Source organism: Aethalodelphis obliquidens, unplaced genomic scaffold, assembly GCF_003676395.1.
Source record: "Aethalodelphis obliquidens isolate GAN/ISIS:26980383/991018 unplaced genomic scaffold, ASM367639v1 scaffold75, whole genome shotgun sequence".
Taxonomy (NCBI): Eukaryota; Metazoa; Chordata; class Mammalia; order Artiodactyla; family Delphinidae; genus Aethalodelphis; species Aethalodelphis obliquidens.
In genome coordinates, this window is record NW_020838019.1 from 3,877,261 (window position 1) to 3,896,171 (window position 18,911).

General features: G+C 36.8%; 1 protein-coding gene across 3 annotated transcripts in view; it reads right to left on the reverse strand.

The window, feature by feature from the left end:
- The window catches only part of BRD7 (bromodomain containing 7), a 38,535-nt gene that overhangs the window by 7,065 nt on the left and 12,559 nt on the right, over positions 1-18,911 (reverse strand). For 2 of the 3 annotated variants that reach the window (XM_027092255.1, XM_027092256.1), the window contains exons 3-11: positions 17,602-17,731; positions 17,193-17,250; positions 14,374-14,518; positions 10,500-10,610; positions 5,864-6,048; positions 4,743-4,866; positions 3,783-3,858; positions 1,189-1,296; positions 313-448 (exon numbers count right to left, since the gene is read on the reverse strand). In XM_027092255.1, coding sequence (XP_026948056.1) covers positions 313-448; positions 1,189-1,296; positions 3,783-3,858; positions 4,743-4,866; positions 5,864-6,048; positions 10,500-10,610; positions 14,374-14,518; positions 17,193-17,250; positions 17,602-17,731 — 1,073 coding nt within the window. The remainder of the gene's footprint in view (positions 1-312; positions 449-1,188; positions 1,297-3,782; positions 3,859-4,742; positions 4,867-5,863; positions 6,049-10,499; positions 10,611-14,373; positions 14,519-17,192; positions 17,251-17,601; positions 17,732-18,911) is intronic. The other variant, XM_027092257.1, reaches the window with a different exon arrangement.

Genomic DNA, 18,911 nt, shown 5'->3' on the forward strand with positions numbered 1-18,911 from the left:
CGTCAACATTTTGAAGCAACAAGCTCCTGAATTTTAGTAAGCATCTTTAAAAAGATATTTTTGTAAGAATTAAAATACTACAGAAGCCAACATCAGAAAATATTAGGGAGATACATTCTTTCTTTAAAATATATGGTCTCTATTAAAGAACGATGATAACTAAGGGTCTATTTAATTACTGTCAATTAAAAAAATTACTGAACACATTTTCTACCAATTGAATAACTCTGCAAGTCTATCAATAGATCACTTACGTATATCAGTATTTTAGGACAATGTAGCACTCAGAATACTGACGAACTGGTGACTCACCTGAAATCACTCGGGAGGTCAGAGTCTTCCCCATAGGTTGAATAGATTAAATCAGAATCGTCCTTGCTGATGTTTGCAAATGTGGAGTCATAATGTGGTGCATAAGAACTGTACGGTCCATAATTCAAGTATAACACTGTTGATAAAAACACACACACACACACACACACACAAAACCACAATACCATTCTTTAACTTGTATGTCAATCTATTTTTTTGTTTATTAAAGATTAATCCCTTCTAACTTTGCTACTTCATTGACTGGCATACAAATTTAGGGTAAACATTTTCTCCAAACATGTATTTGTGAAGTCACAACTCAGGTGAATCTTTGCCCACAAAGCAGAGAGGAAAAAAAAGAAATAACAGAACTCATTTTGAATACTAACACTGATTTTTTCAGGGGCTTCCCTGGTGGCACAGTGGTTAAGAATCCACCTGCCAATGCAGGGGACACGGGTTTGAGCCCTGGTCCGGGAAGATCTCACATGCTGCGGAGCAACTAAGCCCGTGCGCCAGAACTACTGAGCCTGTGCTCTAGAGCCCGCAAGCCACAACTACTGAGCCCACATGCCACAACTACTGAAGCCTGCACGCCTAGAGCCCGTGCTCCGCAACAAGAAGCCACCACAATGAGAAGCCCAGCACCACAACGAAGAGTAGCCCCCGCTCGCTACAACTAGAGAAAGCCCACGCACAGCAACAAACACCCAACGCAGCCAAAAATAAATATAGAAAAAAAAATACTGATTTTTCAGTTTCTTAATAAAATAGCTAATTAATGTTGCAAAAATACCATAAAGAGAGTGCTTCTTTTCCTCAGCTCCTTGAGAAAGGGAGAAGAGAAAAAACTTGACTACCATGTGGGAGCCTTACCTGGAGTTACCTTGTTCCTTTTATCTTCTTTGAACCCCTGCAAAGTATTCACTCCAGACTGAAGTCTTCCAGTCGTCATTCCCAGTCTCACAGGGCAGTAGCCTGGTTCTAAAACATAAGAATGAGCACGGTGGAGGCAGCTCATGTGGCAGTGATCCAGATGGCGCTCTCACTCAGCGTCTGTGCGCACACTGCTTCATGCCATTCACGTGACTCTGGGCAGCCCTTGCTCTACCCATTTTTAACATAAGAAAATCTGAGCTTAGAAAGGCAGGAACGTACGCGGACCAAAATCTGGTCCTTTTCATTATACTCTACTGTATCCTGGAATTCTTTATAATCATGTTGCACTTCACTTTAAAAAACATGTTTAAAGTTTTTTAAACATGGACTTTAAAAAAATTTTTCTTTTGGCTGCACCCCGCAGCATGTGGGATCTTAGTTCCCCCACCAGGGATCAAACCTGTGCCCTCTGCATTGGGAGTGTGGAGTCTTAACCACTGGACAGCCAGGGAAGTCCTGAAGGTCGGATCTTTTAATGTTAAGATGATGCAAGTAAACCAGTAGAAAAGGTCAAGTAAAAGACTAAGGGAAAATACATGATTAAAGACAAGAACTCATAATATATTCAGGATAAGTTAATCTGAATTAATCTGAGGCAGACTTGCACTGCAGGGAAGAATAGTCTTTAAAGATGTGACGTCTGTAAACCAGGAACGAACCCCTGTAATGATGCTAGAAATCTGTGATATAAGCATAAGAACTGAGAAGGATGGTATCAGGAGAAAACGTGGTCTCTAACAAATTCCAACAGAAAGGACATTTTCTCTTGGAGAAGAGACAAGATGATTTTTGTAGCATGACCACCCTGGAATAGAGTCTACTGCCACATGTGATCAGTGTGATAAAATAAACGCACTTGAGAGAAACTTCAAACACCTAAATCAGATCTTCTGCAATTTGGTGTCCTAATTGGTACTAGTGCCTCCAACCAGGAGGATGGAGCTGAGACAGGGACATCTTCTGCCTTAAACCAGTAAACTGGCCTCCTGGGGGAGCTGCTGTGTGTGTGAGGAGTCAGGTCAGCGCTGGCCACATTTGATAATGCCTACAGAAGCAGGAAATCCAGAAAACCAGACCAAGAGCAGAGACCAGACCCCAAGTACAAAGAAAGGGGCAGATCTTAAGGTGTGACCTAAATCAACTTAGCTGCGTCACCACATTTTCATCACGGCTATACTACAGAGAGCAATGCTCTCAATCCTGTGGCATTTTCTTTTTTATTTTTCTCCCCTGTGGCATTTTCTTTGACCCAAGACCCTAAAAAGTTCGTATGAAAAGTTCATATAAAAGTAAAAAATGAGTTTTGTTCTGAAAACATAGCACCAGTTCCTTTTCTTCTAAGTAAGGAGGCTATTAATGTTCTCCTTCAGCATTTCAAGAGTGGAATGCAATGCTCAAAGAGAACACTGACAGGCTTGCGTCAAATGCATCAAGCTCTTCTCTGCTTCAAGGTGTTTTTTTTACCTGTTATTCCCCAATCCCTTACCCACCATTTTGGGATCAACCTAAACATCTCTTAAGGAAGCCCTCTCTGACCCCCAGACACGAGACAGATATATCCTGTTACTACTCTGCCGCTCTGTTCCTCTGATGTACTGATTCATGGTGGACAAGTTGCCATCTCTTTACATGATTCTTTTTGTTTGTGTCCTCCTTTCCCCACTCCACAGAACGTAAGGGGGACTTGTCTCTTCTTGTTTTGCTCCCTTTTTACACCTAGCTCCACCTCAAGCTCCTAAGACAGTGTCTTGCTCGTGGCAAACAATAAATAATGGAGACTATTTCCTGAAGTGCAGGAATTTTGTCATTATTCATTTTTGTATCTCCAATTAACTCTCTCCTAATGGTAGTATGAAAACAGATATTTATAAAATATTCTCATGCTTATCACATGATTTTCCCCCCTCAGATGAATGACAGAAATTTCCCATTGTTACATCAAGGTTTAAAATATTCCCTATACTACTTCCATTAAAATATCATTTGAGAAAATATAAGTATGACTTGAGTTTCTAAAATAGTGATCTCCAACCTTTGTAAACTTTCTATCAACCACAGTGAAAGATATGTCATTAACTATATATTATTCCATTCCCATTAAAGTACTACATGGCATATATATTCATTTTATTCCCTGAAATTAAAAAGTCAAGTTAAATTTATTATGCCATAGTCTGAGGGTTTTGAGATACTTCAAGAAATAACTGAGCCTTTATACCAGAGTCTCTTAAAACCAGGGCTAGAAATGACTGCCTAATATTTTGGCTTTGTTAATGGTGGGTATGATATTCCAGGCACTTTATATTTTAAAGAAAACTTGATCTGTAGTGTACTTATTTGGGATGAAATAAAGTTAGGCTAGCTGTTAGCGTGAAGTACACCATGCCTAGCCAAGTTCTTTACGGATGATGATACAGTTAGGTTTATCAATATTCAGACTTGTTGCTTTAAAATGTTAACCCGGGTTACTGCTCTTTTCCAAATTAGCATCAAGTTCAAAGTTCATGCACAGTCTAATTCTGTGAACTTACCTCCTACAACAGGATCCACAGGATGGAGAAGTCCCAATGTTGTTGTTCCATCTGGTTTCCTCCTTTCAAATTCACACTGCAATGACCCAAAGTATTCAAATGGCATGAACAGTTTTATATACCATATGTACATATGCTGCTCATCAGAAAACCTTACCTTAGTTTAGTCAAGCTAATATTACAGGTAGCGATCATCACTATACTCAGATATCAACTTTCACACCTGTCTCCATGCACACAGGTGTTGATGGGTTAAAGAAATGAAGGTTAGAGAAATCTCAGAATTTTGAAGAGCTGTGTGGGTCCTTAAGGTCACCGAGTTCTGTTCACTCTATTAAAAAAGGATACTGGGGCTTCCCTGGTGGCACAGTGGTTGGGAGTCCGCCTGCCGGTGCGGGGGACACGGGTTCGTGCCCCGGTCTGGGAAGATCCCATATGCCGCGGAGCGGCTGGGCCCGTGAGCCATGGCCGCTGAGCCTGCGCGTCCGGAGCCTGTGCTCCGCAAAGGGAGAGGCCGCAACAGTGAGAGGCCCGCGTACCGCCAAAAAACAAACAAACAAACAAAAAAGGATACTGAAGGCCAGGGAAGGGGAGTGACTTGCCCAAAGTCATGTATTAATTCATTTGGTTTTAGAACCAACGTGCTATACAATATGACTTGAAAAGACCAGTACATAAATGTTTTCTTTGTAAGCTTTAAGTCTGTGGTTCATTTTCCAACTTTAGAACACATTAACATCATTTAAAAAAACAAACAAACCCAAATCCCTTTATCCAGTAACAGAGGATAATACTATATACTTTACAAACCAAGTATGTTATTACTTTTTCTTTTTGTGAGTGTTCTCCTTAAGAACTCTATGGCAGATATGGATTAAAAGGACACAAGCAACTTAAAAACTGTAAGTTTCAGACAACCCGAATCAGTAGGTAATGAAACGAAAGGAAAAGCTTGATCACCTGACTATTAACAAGCCGCCTGGTCAGCTTTCCTCCAGATTCCTTAACAATGCGGTCAATCTGCTCCTGCTCTCTTTCTACATTATTGCTTTTAAATTTATCTTCAAGTACATCTTTGTCTTTCCTGAAAACACACATTAGTACTAAGTAAAAAAAAAAAAAAGATAAGATGAAAACATTAAAATGTAATTCCAAATATGAATACAACTGAAGTGGAGAAATTTGCGCTACTGATTAAAACTTTGTTCTTTAATGACCTGGTAAGGGGCCCTAATAACACACCAACAGTAAGGCAAACCAAGTAGTTGGCTAGTTCCCTCCCTTTTTGTGTCCAGTGTTACTTGCTCTAAACGTTTTTCTTAGAAGATTCACAAAAATGAAATTCCACCTCAAATATGTTTTAAAAGGGGAGGGGCACACAATTTGTATTTATTAAGTTCAATATTTAAAATTAAAATAAATGTACATTTGAAATGTATAAATCTTAGAAATATAACAAAAACTTGTCACAAGTTTACTTTCTTTGCATTATGACAGCAGAAATCGCACACTGCTAACTAAACCCTTCTCCCAGAGTTGACAGCGAGGTGCTGGGCATCAGAGTAGGCAGTGGTGTGAGCAGGATATACACGACTGTGTCCGGCCATGCCAGCTGCTGCCCAGTAGGACCAGTGGCTCATTACTGCTCCTACCAGCTGACACTGAGTGGAAAACATGCACACATCTCAGTGATAGCCCATCTGTTTAGAAGGTAGCTTTAACTGTGCTTAGGCTTAAGTACGGTCTCAACTCCTTTGTGGAATGAAATAATGAATACACTTTTTTCTTAAACAAATAGTTCTACTAAAATAAACTCACAGACAATTATGAGTCCCTAAGGGTAATTTACTGGTTTTAAAACTACTTTCATACAGAATAGACATTCAGAACTATTTTCTGAACTGTGTTTGGACAATTCCATATAATGCTTTGCATGAGAAGAAGGGTATCAAATCATCAAAATGGACTTTCAGGACAAAACCCAACCAACCATGGACCCAAGGCAGGCCCCCAATCAGTATTTTCTCCCGATACTGGTGTGAAAAAGACAGCTTAACCTTAATATTCCAAAGATTCTTTACTTTTTATTTTCCTTATTGGGACTCTTGAAGCCTTGTGCCTCAGTGTCTCCAGAGTCTTCCCTCTCTCTTGGCCAGCAGCCGCTGTCCTCCCCACTCTGCGAGGTGTCTGTTCTATCTTTCTGCTTTCGACTTTTTTGCAAGTCTGCCATGAAGTCTATGCTCTGCTTCAGGCTCTGAATTCTCTCCTAAAAATATTCAAGAATATTCTTATTGAATGTTTGTCATTCATTTTGAAAGTAATCCATTTTTCCCCCCACAAGAGTTTGCACTTATCCTGTTATTAACTAGGGAAGAAAAACAATTAAATGTAATCATACCAACAGAGTAGAATATTTAGGAACCAGGACAATAAAGTCTATTCCTTCAATGCAGATAATTTCCAACATAAGAGAATGCTCTATAACTTTGCTGCATTATCAAAAAGTTCACAGAAGAGAAAGTGTGAATAAATACTAAGTATTCTTTGCAGTACTAAATTTAAAAAGTAAAATTTAGTTTAATAGGATGTTAAAGTTTTATATTTAACAGAATGGTTTTATCTTCTGAAATTTAAGAATTATCAGGTATTTAAAACCTAGAGCATGTGAACATGTGAAGATCCCTTACATTCTGGTATCCTGGGATAATCAATGATGATTCTGGCATTTTTCTCTGTGTGAAAACATGCCTCAAGGAGAATAAAAAGGCTGCTAGCATAGTTTCTTTTTCAGAGTGCATAATGTTCTAACCAAAGAAGTATTGTTTCTGTTTTGTGAAACATGCTGAATTTTCCACTGCATTGATACGCTGTGAAATTTTCATGGTGGTTAAGGACTTGAGGTTTCTGGACAAATGTTAAAGAGGCAGATTTGTTCCCAGTGACTATTCTGCGTTTTATTTCTGAGTGTTGTCACTGGATAAAATATGGACTGCAGTCTCCTCAGGGCTGCACAGCAACAGCAGGGAAGACTTCTGTGGAATAATAGAAACTAGAACTGGAAGGGACCAGAGGTCATTCAAATAAGAACAGTGTAGCCCAGAAATGCTAAATGACTCACCTAAAGTCACAGAACCAGTGACCAAGACCAGGCCTCTTGTCTCTCACGATGGGGACTTTCCTCATCATACTCTGCTGTATTAGCAGTACAGACTGAGAGCCTCAAGAAATGAACCCTGCTATTTTTACTGGACTATAATTTTAAAATAATCTTAAAACTATTTAAGCAATATATTTTATGGTAGACAAAGACATGGGTAGAGGAGAAAATAAATACCTTGTTAATTTATTATTCAGAGAGGAAAAGTGTTAACAGGTTTAACATTCTAGTATTTTTCTAAGCATTACACATATTAGCAAATTGGAATTATAATGAACATTTTGTAACAAGCAAAGTTTTTTTTTTTTTCAGTTAATAAACTGCAAGTATCTCCCTTCTGTATCATGAAATATTCTTAACAACTGTATAGTATTTCATCCCAGTGCGTCTCATGGTTTAATTAATGACCCTTACTGGACATTTAGCTTATTTCCAAGTTTCTCCTATTATAAATAAAAGTCTCCAGGAATCTCTATCTCTTTAGAATAAATCCTAGGAGTAAAAATACTAGGTCAAAGGGAATGAGTATTTTTAAGGCTTCTGATGTGTACTACTTCTTTCTAGAAAAACTGTAACAATTAATAGTATTTGAAAGTTTCACCAGTGTTTGAAATTTTCTCTGAATCCCTGGCAAACTGATTAGTACCATTAAAAAAAAACTACTAATTTGATTTTTAAAAACAGGTTTTATTTTAATACACACTTAAAAAATACTAGTGATACTTTCTGTGTGCATTTACTGGCCATTTGTGTTTCCCCTTGTGCATGTCACTTAAGCCATTTCTTAACTCATCTATTTCTAGCACCTGAAACGGAGGTTGGCACATAGTAGGCACTCAATAAATGCTGGTTAAATAAATGGGCTTAGATCACAAAGTTCTCAGTAACCTATTTAATTTCCATTCTAGAGTTTTATAAAGCAGAACCTACATTTAATAATGTTTTCAGATTTTTAGAAAAACATAATATGCATAAAATTAAAATAATTCAATTAGAGAAATTTTCTAAATTTCAACACAAGTCATGGAAAAAAATTGAATTTAATTAATTTTAATTTGAAAGCAATGTCTTTCTTTTTTGGTAACTAAAATGTCTCCAAATCAGCATACTGTTTATTAATTCTCAATTTAACAAATGTCTAAAGGGTTTGATTCTTTGCCATTAATAACAGCTAACACCTACTGAGTGCTCACTCACATAGCAGGTATAATTTTATAAGGTAAGTACTACTGTTATGCCATTTTACGTGATGGGAAAAAGGCTGAGAAAGGTTACATGGCCTGTGTAAGATCACACAGAGTCTCAATAACACAGCCAGGACCTGAACCTTGATTAGTCTGATCCAAAGCCACTATGCTATGAATAGTACTGTTTATACTATAATGCAGCATTTAGTATTTGGGAGATCAAAAGAATTATTCTGCATATGTCCACTTTTTATAAAAATAACACATCTAATAGTCACCTAATAGTCACTACTTGTGTGTAACTGAAAAAATGATGAATGACTGCTCTACAATCTTTACACTGAATTCAAAAACAGTTATCTTTGAAAAGACACCATTCACGGAAGGGTGTACTGGGCTCTCTTGGGAGATGTGCTATTAAAAGAGTAATTCAGAAGGTCTAAATTTAAACCTTTAAAAATCACTACTGTAAGGGTCTCTCCCATCTAGCGTGGAGAGAACAGTCAACAGGAAGCTATAACACAGGATGCGTAGGGCTCCTCAACAGGAAGAGATCTGAAAAAAGGGAAGACAACAGAGAGAGAAAAGGGAAAGTGGAAAAGAAAGGTTTTCTTTCTTGTGCTTCCAGCCATCCCATCCCCAATAAAATACAAGAGATACTGGAGTCGTTTACATGTTATATTAACTACATTATTTAAAGATGAGAAAACAGTGGTAGATCAAAGATGAAAATTTTACTTGGATATGTTATGTTTGCGAATTAAACTTTATCCTAAAAATTCAATGTACATATTTTGGAGTGACTAAACACTGCATTTGTTGGGTGCACTTTTACTTCAAATACAAAAATAGCAAGTATTTGCAGGTTTTTAAAACTGGAATATGGCTTGGTTCTGGATTCTGAGTTTTTCTGCAAAGAATGGGATAAACATTTTATATTCTCCTTTCCTCTGCATATTTTGCCAAAGATGGTAACTGGCTTACATTACAGTTTCCCAAGTCTCTAGGAAAGGGTGGGAATTGATGTTGTCTAAATATTAGGAGTGCAAGAATGAACATCAATCCAAATGTTTTTCTTTCCTCCGTTAAGTGGATACAAGAATCTTTCAGAGCCAAGCACACAGACACTAAGACATCTGCGCACCAAGGCAATTCTTTAAATGTAAAACTGTGATACAAATGATCACATTTGATATAAAAATTGGAAAACCGTGTGCATCTACACATGACTCATTTCTACTATTCTCTAACTCCCTTGAATTTGAACCCGAGCCCTTGATTCTGACTTCTTTCTCCTCATACCCACTCATTTCTCTTTGCAAAATCCCTCTCACATCTTGTTCTTCTTGATCTCCTCCTTACTCTAGCTCTTTCTAAAATCAGCACATTAATGCTAGCAATTATCTTTGAGATCTCAGATTAAACCTTCTTCTCTACAGTTAAGAACACTGAGGCCCAGGGTGGTTAATGGGCCCAGGGTGGGCCAAGGTTCAAAATTAGTAGAAAAGAGCTAAAACTAGAACTCAGTCTTCTGACTTCCCGCTGTGATAAGGTGCCAGGTTTGTCTCAGTTAATTTTCCATCCTATGCAGAGTTGTGAGTAAAACCTCGAAAGACGTGATTTATCTTGTGAGCTCTCCTCTTCTCCCAGCAGATGCACATGATCACCTCAATTTGCCCTTCAAGGTCATTCATCAGCCGTCGCTCTGAGACGAGACTCCCGTCACTTTCTGCCACTATCTACAGTATCTCTGTTTTGAATAAGTTATCAGATTAAGCTCCCTCATGAAGCTTGATGATGATGTGTCTGCGTCTCTGCACACGTTTCTCCCATGTCAAATGCCTTAATATGTGCAACAGTTCTTATCCTTCAAAGGAAAGTCTGCTCCTGTGGGGAGGTGGCTTTGAGACAATTCCAAATTATCGTTCATTTGTGTATTTTGTTTCTTTCTACTCAAAGAAGTTCCTGTGCTTCACCAGAACATTAGATTCCATCCCTACAAAGGGAAATAGAGAGCTTTCCTTCTGAAAGGTCTCATAATTCATGTAATCTATCCTGTCCTGGAATTCATGTTGATGTTTGTTTCACAGCCAATGTAAGTCTATCTGGTGAATACCAACTCAAGAGCCTCTTAAGTAAATAATTACAAGTGACTGCCGATATTTATTTCTATCAATTCCAAATGAGAATCTTCCTGCTTTAATTTTCTTTTCTATGTTAAAAATTTTTTTTCATTTAATATTTCCTACTTTTAATATCATCTGCCTATAAAATAAAACCAGTACTGTATTGGATCTGTATCACTATAACCAAAAAACAAAGGGATATAGATTTTTATAACAATTATTATTTATGACAAAGAATTTCCTTTACCTGGCTAAGAATTTTCATCCCTGAGTGCAATAGCTTCTTTGCAGCTTTATAATAAATGGTCTCTGGTTTGTTGTAAATCATAGCATTAGTACACATTAGTTTGAAGTTATCCTGCAGAGAAAATATTAGGGAGAAATACATTAAAATGAAACAAAGTACCCTCCTGTCCTGTTTGAAATCATGCAGGTCTTCAAGAAATTAAAAACAACCACCACCACCAAAAAAACCCCCCCAAAACAAAAACAAACCAACAAAACCTGCTCCCATCCTTTTACTGTTTACTAAGCAACGTTAACAGCAATTTATTAAGTTTTAAAATTCACTAACAGGGCTTCCCTGGTGGCACAGTGGTTAAGAATCTGCCTGCTAATGCAGGGGACATGGGTTCGAGCCCTGGTACGGGAAGATCCCACATGCCGCAGAGCAACTAAGCCCGTGCGCCACAACTACTGAGCCTGCGAGCCACAACTACTGAAGCCCACACACCTAGAGCCCGTGCTGCTCAACAAGAGAAGCCACCACAATGAGAAGCCCGCACACGGCAACGAAGAGTAGCCCCTGCTCGCCGCAACTAGAGAAAGCCCACACGCAACGAAGACCCAATGAAGCCAAAAAAAAAAAAAAAGAAAAAACTTAAACTTAAAAAAAAATTAAAAAAATAAAACGCACTAACAAAACGAATACTGCTAAATTAAATATCCTACTACATTCCTTTCCAAATTCTTAAACATTCTATAGTAACTATATAAATTTTAGATCCCGAGATAAAATTTTAAAATGGGTTTCTTCAGTACAATCTTATTGCACAAAAAAAGAATTAGAAGAAAATACTTCTATCTTATATTTAATAATTTTAACTGTGTACTTCATTTAATTAAAAAATATTCTTAGTTTTAAAACAAACATCTTAATTCTCCAGTTATGAGTTAAATGTTTTACTTCAGATCCTGACTGAAAACTGGGACAATATTAAATTATCACAATATTTCCTACCAGATTCAAATTAACTGAGCAAAAATGGCAAAACATTTACACTAATTTTCTTTTAAGTGTTTGGATACTGTTATAAGCTAAACATAATTTGCAGAATGTTGCAAAATCATGCCAACCTGAAATAAAGCATACAACCTCAAAGAGTTACAACATGTAACTGCAGTAGGCAAATTATCAAAACTGTACTTTTGGTTTAAATTTCAAAGTATGCACATGTGCTGGGGAACTCAGTCCCACTGCATATTTTCATGGTTAAGTAATTTTTACATTGTATAAATGTGAGGGCGATTATGCCAAGGCCTTACTAAGTTAAAATGATAAAAACCCAACAAAAAATAATCTGAGCCCCAAACTCCTCCTCTGAATTTAAAACGAAACATTCAAGCCCCATTATTTAATAACTAGTGATGACAGCTTAGAACACTTAATGTAATGAAGATAGGTAGACTGAATATTATTTAAAAGCATATAAGAAGACTGTTCAAGGGTCACAATAAATTTGATATTAAATTTAAAGGAGATGAAACGAAGTATATGTGGCTCCTCAGTTCTTGGCCAAGTCTCTAATCAGTCAGGATTTTGCTCGGTCCTGGATCCCTAAGAATCTGATGAAAGCTATGGATCCACTCCTCAAGCACATACATGTAATACAAAGGTGAACACAAAATTTTCATGTCATTTTATAAGGTTCCTGGTCCCCCTAAAGGCTCATCCATGGCTACCCAAAGGACCCCAGGCTAAGAACCCTTTTACAGATATTCTGAAAAGCTTCCATTCCATTAAGAATTATTAAACATATATTTGGGGGTAGGAGAAGCAAATGAGGGGAGACACTAGATGACTATTACACTAAATGACCATTGGTCTCTAACTGGCAAGAGAGTACTGGACTATTCTGATTGCAGGTCTGATCTGTTAAGGCAATTTGTAGATTCCATGAATCTTAACTGCCACGTGCTAGGCTTTACTGGACTTTTGTGTAATGGCACTTCATCATTCATAAAGCTGAATGACCTTTCTGCATACTTTTCATGTAATAATAAAAAAAACCTTGAACAGCCTAATGAGCTGGATAAGCTAATAAATACTACATTGGGCTATTGAATTTTCCTGAGAAAAAAGTGTAGTAATGTAGAAAACTCCAAAAAGTTAAAAATACTTGTTCACTTCAATTATGATAAATCTTGACCATAGCTCAAAAACACTTAGGGGGCATACTTCTAGTCCCTCATGTCATCATAAGGAAAAGATCCAAGGAAAACTATTCACAAAAAGGAAAAAAAACTGTGAAAAATTTTCCATTAAGCAATATATAAGGTCTGAAATACGCTGAAATAAACAGTTCTAGCCTAATTTTCACCAGATGAAAAGTTGAGAAAAGTTTCCATTTCTTTGAATACAAGAGAATACAATTCAGGTTTTTCAGAGTGAAATATTATCTATACATTCAAGTTGATAGTAAAGACAGAACTAAATGGTAGTGTTATAAATTTCAACCGATCAACGTGGATGAAAAAAAAAAGAGACCAAGTAAACGTTTACTGTCTTATTTTCCTTCTGTAACTGATTAGGGTCTAGCCCTTAGGTCAGGTGAACGCTACAATGTTCAACCAGAAAAAACAAAGATAGAATAGATATTATCTAAACCAGTTAAGTTTGTAATGGTTTGGTACAGAGCAAATTAAAAAAGAAAACACATGGTTCCTTTTCTTTGGATGACTAAAATGTAAAGTATAACTCAAACCAACATATATACCAAGGCTATTTAAAGATGGAAAAAACTTCAACTATAACATTAGGCATATGTATCATCTTGGTAGCTTGTAGGTTCTTTACTTGTAATTTATAAATTTCTCTCTTCTTAAAGTTGAAGAAAATATGCTAAACAACTATAGCCGAAGTGAACACAGGGAGCAACTGACTTTCATCAAACTAGAGAATGTAATTAAACTTATTTATTTTTATTTTTGGCTGCGTTGGGTCTTCATTGCTGCACGCAGGCTCCCTCTAGTTGTGGCGAGCAGGGGCTACTCTTCGTTGCGGTGGCTTGTTCGGAGCACAGGCTCTAGGCGTGTAGGTTTCAGTAGTTGTGGAACGTGGGTTCAGTAGTCGTGGCTCGTGGGGTCTAGAGCACAGGCTCAGTAGTTGTGGCTCACGGGCTTAGCTGCTCTGCGGCACGTGGGATCTTCCCAGACCAGGGCTTGAACCCATGTCTCCTGAACTGGCAGGCAGATTCTTAACCACTGCGCCACCAGGGAAGCCCCAAGAAAATGTAATTAAACTTCTGTTTAGTATTTCTAGACAAGCCAATTTATTCTGTATTAGGAAGATGTCTAGAAATAGAAAAAGAAACTACTCTAAATCAACTTCCATTAAAATACTGACTATTCAATATCTTGTTAATAACCTATAATGGAAAATAATCTGAAAAAATATATAACTGAAGCACTTTGCTGTACACCTGAAACTAATACAATATTGTTAATCAACTATACTTTAATTAAAAAAAATCCATTTTACCTGCATTGATCTGAAATTAAAAATCAAACATCTTTTCATTTCAAAGGTTGAGAAAATATTTTATAGAATGCATGAAATTAAAAATTTTACCAAAACCCACAAAATAATAAAAGACAGCAGATGGCTTATTTTGTCTGGTTTTTTAATCACCAAGCTCAAAGATGTTTTCTAAGACAAAAAAAATACAGATTTTAGGTATTAAAATAAACTTGAGAAAGATTCTGAATACCAGACATGCAGATTTCTGCCAGGATTTTTGTACATATAGGATCCAAAAGTTTGACTCTCAATTGAATAGATATGTTACTTTGTAGCACAGCTCAGTCTATTTCTCCAACACGAGGTAAGTAGCTAGAGTTACCTTTAGTTCTTCTATGGACTGGTAATCATTGTTCTTGATCTTTTCTTTCATGGTACTAAAATCCATTGGGTGTTTAATGATCATTGAGTAGCCGGGAGCAATAAAATCAGTCACAGGAAATGAAAAGAAAGCACTTGGGTCTTTCCTGTGAAGACAGGAAAAAGGCAATTTTATTTCTACCACAAACAAATCTACTGGTCAAGGAGCATGAGTCAGAGGAAACCCTTCAGATGTAGAATTTGTAGTAGGCTAATGCGTTTTTCACTGAAAACTGAACTAACAATTTTAAAGACTACTAACTATTTAACAAGGTTAAGATGCTTTACATATAAATTGTACCCTTAAGACAGAGAATCTTTTAAAATATGCAGCTTAATTAATTCATAGCATCTCCAACACAGGGAAAGATGAAACAAAATACGAAATCTAGATTAACTAACCAATATCTTGTACTCTGGAAGATTAGTACTATGTATTTTTATCAATCATAGAGGAAAAAGCAGAAATAATAACAATGAATGTACACCTGCAATCTTCCATGTTGGTTTCTAATTAGGCTTGGACTCTTGGGCCACAGAGCTGTTGCCTCCTCACGAGTACAGCTGGCCCTCTGTATCCGTGGGTTTCTCAATGTGGATATGGAGGGCTGACTGTATTCACTGGACTGCTGTCATTTTATATAAGGGACCTGAGCATCCTTGGATTCTGGTATCTACGGGGGCTCCTGGAATCAATCCCCTGTGGATACCAAGGGATGACTATATATATTTTCTTAATCAATGGACACAACTTCTATTGTGTGTGTAGGTGGGGGGGGGGGGTCTCAAAAAACTGACATTAAAAAGGTCCTCATAATACCCCCATACTTGAGACCCAGTGCTTTCCATCATAGGTTCTTAACTCTGGCTGTGCATGAGAATCATTAGAGGAGCTTTAAAAAAATTCCAGTGGGGTAGGAGGCTTACCCTAGACCCACTATATGAGAATCTCTTATAGGAGGGTGGTCCAGGCAATGGTTTTTCTAGGGTTGAATTTTGATATTTCCAGGACAGACAGGGTTGAGAACCACTGCTCTATAAGATTAGTTCATTAGACTGTTATTTTCCTCTGGAAATCTGGCATATCAAAGCTTTCTTACTCCAAATAATCACATCAATAAAAATGGTTATTATTAAATAAATATATTTATTATTATTTAAAAATAAGAATAGCAACAATTTAAAAGATGTATTTACCACATGCCAGGGCCAGTGGTAGGGAATTGAAGTATTTTATATCTAATCCTCACAAAAGCCATCAAGGAGGTGGTATCCTCACTTAGAGATGAGAATACTGAGGCTCAGAGGTCAAATGATTTGTTCTAGGTCATAAATCTGGTAAAATACAGAGATGGAATCTGAATTTAGGTGTGTGTGACTCTGCCTTTGTTCTTCCCAGCAGGACGCCTAAGCAGTGAGATTAAAAAGTACCAAGAATAAGCAAAAAAGTCCAGTCTGGAACTTATACATCCAAATGCATATTATCCATGAAAGCTACTATGAATAACACCATGAAGCATCTCTGGAGGGCCTCTTCAGAGCAAATTATCTATACCTCCTAAAATCAGTCATTTTAATATAGAGTCCCACTTGGTTTGACCAAAAATGCTATTATTAAACTTGGTCAACTATATTCTTTACCAGCATTTGCGCTGAGCCTCAAGGATGAAGAATCACTGAGGCTATTCCAAAAAAATGTGGCTCTGGATTCTAACTCCCAAAATGTTCTGAGCAATGTGAACATCCTTAGACTAAGAGAGACCCTGATAAGTAGATTTCTTTTAAGGAGACGTCATTACCCTACATTCCGGTCTTACGTTGTAAGAAACAAAATTAAAAGGTAGCCAAAATGCTTTATAGTCATACATTCTAACTGAGTTGGAATGCTTAATACTTACCTGTTCACTCCTTTGGGACAAGTAATGAATGATTTACTCAAGTGTAAAGACTTGAGATGTAAATATCTCAATTGTTCTGTAACACCAAAGAGGAAGAGAGACCACTAATTTCTGATTTTCACTGCAAAGCTGAATTGGTGTTGAATACAGATAGCAGTAGAGGCTTTACCTTAAAAAATTATTTATGATATGTTCTGGGGTTGACATACAAGGCCAACATGGTAAGAAGAAAACTCACTGTGAGAATGCATGCCCTATACCCATGAATCCTCTGCCAATAATGTAAATGTCTTTGAGCTGAGAATTCAAATTCTGAGTAAAGAGAGGTATCAAAACAAATATTCTAATGAAGATCATGTTATTCTTTTCTAAGAACTTATCATTAGTGTTATCAAGATATTGTAATTTTTAGAACAAATTTCTGCATTTAAGAGAGGGTCACAAATCTTATTTATGGCATTTTGTCTCTTCTCCCAGACTTGGTAATTGTTGAATATTGACAGCAGTGATAAGCACTGCACAAACATACAGAAGGTGTGTTTATGTATTAGCAAATGGAAATATCTATATTGTTTAATCCTGGTTTAAAGCTTTAACATCAGAGGTTACTTTAGATTAAGGAGAAATTTTCCATTAAGAGTATTAAGTAACACTCTTCAAGCTGCCATTTAAAACAAACCAAATGAGAACATCTAGAAGTCAGCCTCTTGGAGTACTTCTATTGCCAGGCAAAATATTTATCATCCACTTTAAAATCAAGTACATTTGGATACAGGCCATAAAATATGGCTTTAACAAATAATAATAATAAAAAGACGTGGTTTGGATCCTGTATTTCCCATTTCAATTTCCATGTTATAAAAATGTTGGAAAAAACATTCACCTCTGCAGTTGTCTCATCAGTTGATTCAAAGCTTCTTGAAGGGGTGTCTGTTCTACTTCTAAAGTAAAGAAGAAAGGAACAGAGTGTTTTAAAAAGGAAGATTCTAGAGAGTATTGTTTAGCTTATTTTCTTTCTATATATGACTTATCTCATACCCATCATTAAACATCTCAGAGAAATTCCATTTATCTTTCAAATATGGTAAAGTATGAGAATATCAAGTTTAAAACTGAAGCTAATTTAAAGCTCTTAAGCAGTGATATAAATAAGAAAACTTAAAAGAAAATTTAATTTAACAGCTTTTAAACTTTAACTTAAAAGCTAAAAACCCAGTCACTTTCCCTGGCTACCATCTTTAAAATAATTTCAGCCTCCTCATTCAGGACAGTTAATTCAGAGTTATTCCAACCTTCTTGTTTGGCTAAAGAGCTTGCAAGAGGCTTCTCAGGAGGCAAGTCTAATCCTACAGGGGCCTGACACTGGAGGTCTTTTTCTGCCTCATTGTCCACGCGGTCCCGATCTCGCTTCTTTTTATCTTCCTAAATGGAACAAAGGGAGATAATTTAGAAATACTCCAGAATCAATACCTCTAAAACAAATCATTTTAATTTCAGTGGGAAAAAAGAAGACACCACTGAAAAGATTATTAATAATGAAATCTTAATGTATTTTACTGCCATCTGCTGGAAAATGAGAGAATAATATGTTCATAAAGGGGAAAAAAAAAAGTGCTTCTATATGGTAGAAACAACCAATTAGAAAAATAATACTATTCACAAAAGCAAGATAATATACCCAGGAGTAAATCTAATAAAAGATGAGCAATACCTTTTAGGAAAAATCATGAAACATTACTGAAAGGCCACTGTGGAAGATCTGAATAAAGGAGATATACCATGTTCATGAACTGAAAGATAGTCAATTTGCTCCAAAGTAATCTATAAATAAAATGTAATGCCTGGGGCTTCCCTGGTGGTGCAGTGGTTGAGAATCTGCCTGCCAATGCAGGGGACACGGGTTCGAGCCCTGGTATGGGAAGATCCCACATGCCGCGGAGCGGCTAGGCCCGTGAGCCACAACTACTGAGTCTGCGCGTCTGGAGCTTGTGCTGCACAACAAGAGAGGCCACGACAGTAAGAGGCCTGTGCACCACGATGAAGAGTGACCCCCGCTCACCGCAACTAGAGAAAGACCCAACAAATAAATAAATAAATAAATAAATAAAATTTAAAAAAAAATGTAATGCCTATCAAAATTGTAAGACAGGATTTTTCATGAAATTTGATAAGCCAATTGTATAATCTATCTTGAAGAATGAGTCATCAAGAATAGAACAGTTTTGAAAAAGGTCACAATAAAATGTCTTATCAGATATTAAGTATTTGTATAAAATGATAATTAAGACAACGTGGGTCTGACACAGGGACAAACGGACCTATAGAACGTATCATAGAGCCCAGAAACAGACCCATGCACATAGAAAAGTCTTTGATGTATCACAGATTGGCATTATAAATCAATGACAAAAGGGTAGTGCTGGGACAACTGGTTATCTACATTTAAAAAGAATATGAAATTAGATCTCCACCTCATACCACGTGTAAAAGTAAATTTCAGATAAATTAAAGACTTAATTTTAAAACTTGAGATAAAGTAAAAGAATCTTTATGACTCAAGAGGAGGGATTTTCTTATCTATAAAGCTAAAAGACTAGCCTAT